At 39.3% G+C, this 10,100-nt stretch overlaps 1 protein-coding gene across 1 annotated transcript in view; it reads right to left on the reverse strand.

The window, feature by feature from the left end:
* The window catches only part of LOC141444490 (nuclear pore complex protein Nup98-Nup96-like), an 81,150-nt gene extending 71,705 nt beyond the window's left edge, over positions 1-9,445 (reverse strand). Inside the window, 5 exon segments of the mRNA XM_074110040.1 lie at positions 3,308-3,451; positions 4,958-5,140; positions 6,348-6,476; positions 7,354-7,483; positions 9,271-9,445. Coding sequence (XP_073966141.1) covers positions 3,308-3,451; positions 4,958-5,140; positions 6,348-6,476; positions 7,354-7,396 — 499 coding nt within the window. The 5' untranslated portion in view covers positions 7,397-7,483; positions 9,271-9,445.
* Positions 9,446-10,100: the final 655 nt, after the last annotated feature.

The raw sequence follows: 10,100 nt of genomic DNA on the forward strand, positions 1-10,100 counted from the left end.
GCACAGAAAAAACAGAAAAATAAGACCATCACTGGGAATCGAACCCAGGTCCTCGGTAATCCGTACCGCGTGCTATACCGCTACACCACTGATGGTCAATGTCACAAGACATCAGTGGTGTAGCGGTATAGCACGCGGTACGGATTACCGAGGACCTGGGTTCGATTCCCAGTGATGGTCTTATTTTTCTGTTTTTTCTGTGCATCTTTATTTCAGTTTGTATTTTCAATTTAGGTTTTACGGGATGACCGTAAAAGTAAAAATTTGGAATTGAAATAAAAAATACAATAAGATTCCAAAAAACCAATCTTAAGTAAGTAATTATTAGAAGATTTTATCGACTCAAGTTTCGACACTTTGACTCTCTAGTCTTGTGATATTGACAGCTGTCACCCGCCCCATGCTACAATGAAAGTACTGTAGTGGAACGCATATCTTGAGCGTCGTATGCACGCAATATAGCGGCATGGCGAAAACATTCTGTGAGAGTAAATATTTCGCATTGATTGGAGTAAATTTTAAAATTCAACATGGATTCTCGTGAATGTTGTTTGTTATGGTTGTGATTGGTTTTTTTGGAGTCGTTTTGTATTTTTTATTTCAACTGCAATTTTGTTACTTTTACGGGTATTCCGGGAAACCATATCGAAAATACAAACTGAGACATGGATGCACAGAACAACCAGAAAAAGAGACCAGCGCTGGGAATCGAACCCAGGTCCTCAGCAATCCGTGCTGCGTGCTATAACCCCTACACCACCGCTGGACAGGAATCTAGACACGAATTTTTCCTATGCATACATATCTCAGGTTGCTTATTTCTACTATGCTACTTATGCAGCAGCACTAGCGCCATCTGTGTTCCGCTCTCATCGAGAGACGTCACACTCTTTCGGAACCAACCGCTCACCCAGACAAGAGATGTCGCTACTAAGCAATCAAATTATGATTGGTTTTTTTGGAGTCTTTTTGTATTTTTTATTTCAACTCCAAATTTGTTACTTTTATGGGTATTCCATGAAACCATATCGAAAATACAAACAGACATGGATGCACAGAAAAACCAGAAAAAGAGACCAGCGCTGGGTTATGGTTGTGTTCATGACAAAATGAATGAGAAATAATGGCTCTGAAAGTTTATCAAGTTCTGACGACATCTCGCTCATCTGTCATCTGTCATGCCCACTCTGACCCATCTATATTCTGGGCGCGGGCGCGAGGCGGTCGCCAACAGTGACGTCATCTATGACGTGGAACGATCGCTCGCGACGACCGCGGGCTTTAGGTGGAACGATAGGGGACCAGTAATGCTCGACCCTATACTACTCAGCCATCACTGTACAACCTGATAATACGAACTCATTTTGGATTAGAATTATCAAGTCGTATAATATTAGGTCGTGCATTATTAGGGTGTCCAAATTTTTGCTCGGCCTGTTACTGTACGTCGTTATAATCGGAATCCAATCGAATCGAATGACCATAGATTTGTGTTAGGTTGTGTTAGGTCCAATTGTGACCACAATGTGCGAGCCGAGCGAGCGTAGCGAGCGTGCCGCGGCAGCGGCCGGCGAAGCGCCAGGACCAAATTAAGTTATTTTCTACTAAATTTATTAATATTCGGTCGGTGTACACGAAAAACATGATCAATCGTGCGAATCGATTCCTTGCTGTCAAAAGTGTGCTCCGATTATTAGGTCGTACAAAATCAGGTTGTCCAATAGCACCTTGAACATTATCGGTACAAGGTGATAAAGCTCGACCCGTATTCCAAATCATGAGCACGGGTGGAACCTTTGTGCCCATACTTTTGTCAAGGTAATCATACTGAAATTGATTATTAACCTCTATTGCAAAATATAATATCGTCTAATGTAATTTTAATTTGTATGCTAGTATAAGAAAATTATAGAAATAGCAGCATAAGCAAACTTTTGTTAAAATTACCATCTTGAAATGAATGAAATTTTATTCTAATTTTAGTTTTTTTCCTTCACCGTTTTTGAGAAAAGCGTGGAAGAGCAAATGTTGGCTTAATATTAGTCCGTTTAATCATAGTAAAATAGGAGAAGTAGAGCCGTGGTGGCCTAGTGGTTTGACCTATCGCCTCTCAAGCTCAAGGTCGTGGGTTCGAACCCTGGCTCGCACCTCTGAGTTTTTCGAAATTCATGTGCGGAATTACATTTGAAATTTACCACGAGCTTCGCGGTGAAGGAAAACATCGTGAGGAAACCTGCACAACCCTGCGAAGCGATTCAATGGTGCGTGCGAAGTTCCCAATCTGCACTGGGCCCGCGTGGGAACTATGGCCCAAGCCCTCTTGTTCTGAGAGGAGGCCTGTGCCCAGCAGTGGGACGTATATAGGCAGGGATGATGATGTAAACTCCGACCCTTTAGGAGACTTAACTGCCTATTCCGGCGCGGACGCTTAGGGTTGTCGATGTCTATTTTAGATTAATTAATTACCCACCGGCAAATAATTTTAGTACGTAATTTAAAATTTTCTTACGTCTCTGTCTAGACAAACAAGATTCTATGCCGCTATATTACGATTATACTAAATTAAAAAAAAAAAAAAAAATCGACGGAAATTGCAAGAAACTATTACACTACACTTATGTACTACTAATTTACAACTATACCTAATACAAAAAATACCTAAGTACGAGTACGCGAACGTAAAAGGTGATCATCTCAAGACGAGCGAGCTAAAATCAAAACGTACGGCACCGACGGCAGCACAGCCTTGACTAAAGAAAACTTAATCCTCCTTAAATTATCAGTGTGCGCGTGCGGCGGGTGCGTGCGTACCGGCGCCAACTGGCGCGCACACATTTAAGCCGCGCGATCTACTTTGTTTGTAGTGAAACTTCTCCTATTTTACTATGTTTTAATACTCATACTCAGCCAGCAATCGCCTACCTCTATGCCACGACAACACAGATTTAAGATTGGTTTTTTGGAATCTTTTTGTATTTTTTATTTCAATTCCAAATTTTTACTTTTACGGTCATCACGTAAAACCGAAATTGAAAATACAAACTGAAATATAGATGCACAGAAAAAACAGAAAAATAAGACCATCACTGGGAATCGAACCAAGTCAACGGTACCGACATTTTTTCTGTTTTTTCTGTGCATCACAACACAGATTTATGTTTTTTAGGAGTGTAGGCCACTTCATATCCGCCGTCCTATGTAACTTTTTAAAATAATTTTCTAGTTGAAATATGCCGCCCCTAGGCCGCGGCCTATACGGTCTATTGACAAATCCAGGACTGCACGACAATAATCTAGCATCACTGACCAGTATTGGTGCCGAACAGAGTGCTGCCCGTAGCCATGGTCGGCTGTTGGCCGAACAGGGTGCTGGGCTGCGTGGCGCCGAACAGCGTCGAGCCCGTGTTTGTGGCGCCCGTCGTGTTCGTCGACGTCGCGCCGAACCCGAAACCTGACAACAAAATGATAACCGAAAGGATAAAATATATATATAATAGTTAATATTTTATGCATTCGCATGATATTTCATGCGACACTTGACACCAATTGACCCAGTCCCAAACTAAGCAAAACTTGGGCGTGCCTTCAGTCAATTTTCAACTTTGACGTCATACAAATAAAGCCATTTTTAGTATACCGCTACCCACGTTTACAGATTAAGTAAAAACCATTTTATTTGTGTGACCTCAAAGTTGAAAATTGACTGAAGGCAAGCCCATCTGTCAAGTGTTAACTCCAAGTAATCGTAATGTACTGTTGATACTAGGCAACGGATAAACCTACTTACTTATACAGATATATACATACTTAAACATCGAAGGCCCGAGAACAAACATTCGTATTATTCATACAAATATCTGCCCCCCCCTGAGGATTGAACCCAGGCAGGACCTCAAACTTCGTAGCCAGGTTCTCTAAGCACTTGGCCGTCCGGCCGCGTAAAATAAATTATCTCAAACACACGGTGTTTTTTTTTTTGTTGTGTTCCTAAAAATAGGCTTCAATTCTTCAAAGTATACCATTGTAAGCCTTAAAATGGCTTCGAAGTATACCATTATAAGCCTTACAATAGGCTTCAAAGTATACCGTTGCAGGCCTTAAAATAGGCTTGAAAGTATACTGTTGCAGGCTTTAAAATAGGCTTCAAAGTATACCGTTGCAGGCCTTAAATAGGCTTCAAAGTATACCGTTGCAGGCCTTAAATAGGCTTCAAAGTATACTGTTGCAGGCCTTAAATAGGCTTCAAAGTATACCGTTGCAGGCCTTAAATAGGCTTCAAAGTATACCGTTGCAGGCCTTAAATAGGCTTCAAAGTATACTGTTGCAGGCCTTAAATAGGCTTCAAAGTATACTGTTGCAGGCCTTAAATAGGCTTCAAAGTATACCGTTGCAGGCCTTAAATAAGCTTCAAAGTATACCGTTGCAGGCCTTAAAATAGGCTTGAAAGTATACTGTTGCAGGCTTTAAAATAGGCTTCAAAGTATAACGTTGCAGGCCTTAAATAGGCTTCAAAGTATACCGTTGCAGGCCTTAAATAGGCTTCAAAGTATACTGTTGCAGGCCTTAAATAGGCTTCAAAGTATACCGTTGCAGGCCTTAAAATAGGCTTCAAAATATGCCGTTGTAAGCCTTTAAATAGGCTTCAAAATATACCATTGTAAGCCTTAAAATAGGCTTCAAAGTATACCATTGTAAGCCTTCAAATAGGCTTCAAAGTATACCATTGTAAGCCTTCAAATAGGCTTCCATTATAGGCCTTAAAATAGGTTTCAAAGTATACCGTTGCAGGCCTTAAAATAGGCTTCAAAGTATACCATTGCAGGCCTTAAAATAGGCTTCAAAGTATACCATGTTATGCATCTGTCATTTTCTACAAAAATTTCTAAGTGACATTACTTTCGTTTAATCCATTCGTACCAGCTCTTGTGAATCGATCTGTACGTAACCGGGCACTCACCAGTGGGCTTGGCCTGGAAGGGCTGCGCGGGCGCACCGAACAGCGGCGCGGCCTGCGTGCTCGCGCCGAACAGACCGCCGCTCGTGCTCGCGCCGAACCCGAACCCACCACCGCCGAAACCCGTGCTCGGGGCCGCGCCGAACACCCCGACCCCGCCGCTCGGGGTCGACGAACCGAACAGACCTGAAAAGAATATAACCCAATTTCATCCAGGACTTTTATAAAGGATTTTCTTAACAAAATTAATTCTAACATTTAACATGTGGGTCAATCAATGTTTTAGTGAGCTGGTTGCCATGATAACGTCTCCTGGGTCACTTATTAAAAGTATGATTTTATGGGGTACAAATCCACTAACAGAAAGGAGTTGTGACAGTTTTGAAGCAATTCCTTCATGGCTCATGGCTAAAGCCGAGTTTAGACTTGCGAGAAAAATAGTGCTAGTTGCATTACATTGCGAGGCCGTGAAGCCAACGAGTTTGCAGTGGTCAATCGAGCGCCGCAATGTAATGCAACTTGCACGATTTTTCTTGCGAGTCTAAACTCGGCTTAGTAGTAAAATTATTTTTTCACACCTCTCCATCAGAAAAGTAACTTTTCCTCCCTGTCGAGAGGGAGCAAAGTGCAACTTTTCTGTTCAAGGCTTTTCTAAGTGTTTTATTGCAAATGCTATTTTTTGAAGTTGATAATTGTAAAGCCACGCCATTTTCTTATGCTGGTTGTTCTTTAATAATATTTAAATCTTTTTTTTTTCAAGTTCCTTAATGCTCGGTGTGAAAAGTTGTATGAGCCACTCAGGAGCAAAATTATTTCCATCTTGGGCGTTAACACTTGAATCCCTCGCTACGCTCAGGATTCTATTGTAGAATCCTTCGCTACATTTTAGATTTAATTGTACGCCCTCGCCGTAAATACACCATTTTTGGGTTTGGTCGCAAGCAAGCAAAATAGTTCAAAACCTAAGTTCACGCAGAAGGTATGCTTTTTATTGGTATTCGTTGACGTTGCACTAAAAAAAACTATGCTAAATTTTATGACAAAACCCAACCATTAAGATATCTTTATTTTATTTCGATCCTGTGAGAATATCGGGATAAAAAGTAGCCTATGTGTTATTAGAGACCAGCAAGTTGATATAGAGAATAAGAAAAGTACGAATTGTATGTATTTATTGGAATTGGTGAATTCATATGAGTTTTGGTTTTCGACGTAGAAGAATGATTGATCAAGCAAGTCAAGTCAAAGACTTAGGACTGGTTTAATTGCTTTACATTTGGCAACTTTTTAAAATCTCTAGGGGAGGGGGGGCAGCCGGCCCTCCCTGCTTCTCCTGGCAACGCCCTTGGCATAACTATTAGTGGGATGTGTTAGGTTATAGTCTGTTACTGACCGCCTCCAGTGGTGGGCTGCGTGGCCGCGCCGGCGCCGAAGGCCGGGGGCGCTCCGAACGCGCTGTTGGTGGTCGTCTTGAAGCCCCCGCCGAACGGGGACGTCGTCGTCGCGCCCGAGTTGAATGAGCCTGAAATAAGGTAATGTGTCAGAACAATACTCGAAAAAAAAGCAACCACTCATTTTTTTTTGTTAATATTCTTACTGGATTCGACAGAGGTTATCCAAAACGTTGGTAGCTTTTATACAATTCTCTGCCTTTTCCCAAATGTATCATTTGCCAACTCAGCTGGGCTACTACGAAACTCGAAACTCGAAGTTCGTGTCGTGCGGTCCCTCTGACACTTATACTGTTTAATACGTGAGCGAAAGGGACGGTACGATACGAACTTCGAGTTTCGTAGTAGCCCCGCAGGATTTTCTCTGAAACTATATATTTTTTCGGAACTAACTATATTTTTTCGGAACTTTCATAAAACAAACCTAACCTACTGTGTTCTATAAAAGCGTAAGAGAAAGGTAGAACACACTTATATACAGACATTAGTGCTTTTTAAGTTGAATAAAGATATCTTGACTTTAACACTGAGGATTTTGTATCAAATGTATGGGTGATTCAGGAGATGAGCACCACCAACCCTACCGGATTCAATTTGTTAAGGTTTTTGATAAAGTAATCATACCAGTTTTAGTGAGATTAACATTCCTTTTATTTTAAGTAAACAAAAAAGGATTAAATTATTTACTAAGTGCATTTGTCTATGACTGGTGCCATCATACCTATTCAGGCCCCTCTTCCCGCTGGGCACACTGGGCACGTGCCCAGGACCCCGCACTGCCCCCTAATCCCTACTCCATGACCAAACGATAACCGATAGCTACTCCACTCTCATCTGACAATCAGGCTTACCGAATGCAGCATGTTGTGCCCAGGGCCTCTAATATAGGTGAAAGACGGCTCTGATCATATTCAAAGATAACCTATAACAAAAGGTAGGAAAGCTTACCGAAGCCCGAAGTATTGCTTCCAAAGCTAGGTTTCTGGAACATTTTCAACAGTTCTTCCCTGATGCTGGACTGCCAATCACTGAACTCTTACAGTCTTATATTCTTCAATATTGGTGTAACATGTTGAGTCTGTAACAAAATAGGTTCACCAAAATACATTTCATGAATTTTATTTATAAACTAGATGTTGCCCGCGGCTTCACCTCCATTCCAGTCCTTTTTTTTATTTATTACGTACAAAAACCTTGTCTTGCTTGACATTAACAAACGAATGGTGATTATTTTAGTACGTAAATGTTAGCTCCTTTAGCCTGTGACACAGGAATTATCCTAGTTCAGCCACACGTGTTACATAGATTTTAAGTGAAATATTTTATTTTGTACCAAAATAAATAAATTGAATTTGAATAAATTTTATTTATTATTATTATTATTATTACAACAAACACAACAAAAACATAATTATCCAATTTGGTGCCATTGTTCAGAAGTTATATGATTACATACATTTCAGCAATTCATTTTTATTTATATAGAAAAGAGAAGAAGATATATAGATAGAAGATTAACCCGTCATACAACCAATGAACTTTGGGTATGTGCCTATTAAAATACACTCATCAAAAGTACCTAGGGAAATTTTACCCTACAGTTGTGAGCACTTAGGATTATATAATACTCGCTTTTGCAAAAAAGCTAGAATTTTCAAAAAAGCTCAAACAAATATCGATTTATTTCATATTAAGGGCCTAAATGCCAAGTTTCATGGTTTTATCTTCGACGGCGACGAACTTCCACCATATTAAATTTCATCCCCTATTTCAACCCCTCAAAAACCTTTTTTTTGCAATAAAAGATAGCCTATGTTCTTTCCCAAGGTCTGTTCTATCTCTGTACCAAATTTCATCCAAATGGGTTCAGCGGTTTAGGCGTGAAAGCGTAAAAGACAGACAGACAGACAGACAGACAGACAGAGTTACTTTCGCATTTATAATATTAGTATGGAAGTATGGATAGTATGGATTAGTATAGATTAGCTGCTACTTCAGGGATGTACCAAATGATGAATAGTATTCCAACTTCACTCTATTTCGAAAATACAAACCGAGACATGGATGCACAGAAAAACCAGAAAAAGAGACCAACACTGGGAATCGAACCCAGGTCCTCAGCAATCCGTGCTGCGTACTATAACCCCTACACCACCGCTGCACCACGGATTGCTGAGGACCTGGGTTCAATTCCCAGCGCTGGTCTCTTTTTCTGGTTTTTCTGTGCATCCATGTCTCAGTTTGTTTTTTCGATATGGTTTCACGGGATACCCGTAAAAGTAACAAATTTGGAGTTGAAATAAAAAATACAAAAAGACTCCAAAAAAACCAATTATAATTCACTCTATTTATTACCAAGCACATGTAGTTATTGGTGGTTGGTTACAATAAAAACATCTACAACATGAACCACCAAAATAAAAATAATGTAATGATAATGTTTATTGTGATATTTACAAAACATAACCTAATTTTTGTAAATGTATCATAAGACACTACACACTACTACTACTACGCTAAATGGTATTTTTATGTAAGGAAAGGTTATAAAGCAGGTATTTTTACCGTAAATACGTAGATAAATCCTACGAATAGAACGAATAAGCGTAACTATGAGTAAAATGCTAATAATACTAACGAAAATTATGACAATATTCTCTTAAACATACATTTACCATATAAACAACGAAAATAGAAGTAAATTAAACATTTCTTTAATTAATTGAATACTTTAACAGGCCAATTTGCGTTAAAAACTAGATATTTTGAATAAATTTACCGACGACCGTTTAAAATTTTCACTTTTTAATTTTGTTGGTTAATACAAAAACGTCAGATTTATGGCTAACTATTTCGAATACTTACAGCATAAACAAATACGGGATGTATGGAACCAGCAGACGTGTCAATAAACTTAATGGGAATACACTTAAATCACTACTTTTTTGCACAATTACGTAGAAATAAGACAAGGGAATGTGAAACGCGCGGCACTGCACTGGTAGCGACTGGCGTGAGAATGACAGGAGTAAGGATGTGTGAGTGAACGGGGTTGCCTGCCATTTAAATAAATTCTAACACCCCACAAAAAAAGTTTGTTCCTCTTTTTCTCGATAGAATATCAGCGCTGCAGGCGTTTAACGCCTCAGCATAATGCTGAGTCAGCGGCCGTTTCACTTTTGCGAGGACACACAAAATCATATATTTTAATTTTTGTATTTCTTTTTTTTTTTTTTGTTTTATTTGTGTTTGCTGTTGTTGTTTTTTAGTTTGGTTGTATTTGTGTGTCTTTGTGAACGTGAATAAATGTCTTCTATTTCTATTTCTATTTCTATATATATTTACTTGAATGCCGTTATTTTACATATTATTAAATTAACATTTAAATTAAAATTCCAGAATTTACCACATGAAAATTAGTATAGTAAGGAATAACTCCATCAAACGGTCTGTTACATAGAAGATTTATTTTTGACCACTTGAAGCGTAAGCTTGAGAAGTGAAACATATTTTTCACTAAGTAAGTATAAGAAGAGAATAATATATTTCACTTCTCATGCTCGTAAAGTTCGTGTTTAGGCTGGATCTAGGCGACATAAAATGACTTTTTATGCGCTAGTGCATAAAATAAAATCTTCGTCTATGACCAAGGTAACCAGGTGTCAACAGCCACAAACAAAGAAGTTTATATTTTT

Source organism: Choristoneura fumiferana, chromosome 30 (assembly GCF_025370935.1).
Source record: "Choristoneura fumiferana chromosome 30, NRCan_CFum_1, whole genome shotgun sequence".
Classification (NCBI taxonomy): Eukaryota; Metazoa; Arthropoda; class Insecta; order Lepidoptera; family Tortricidae; genus Choristoneura; species Choristoneura fumiferana.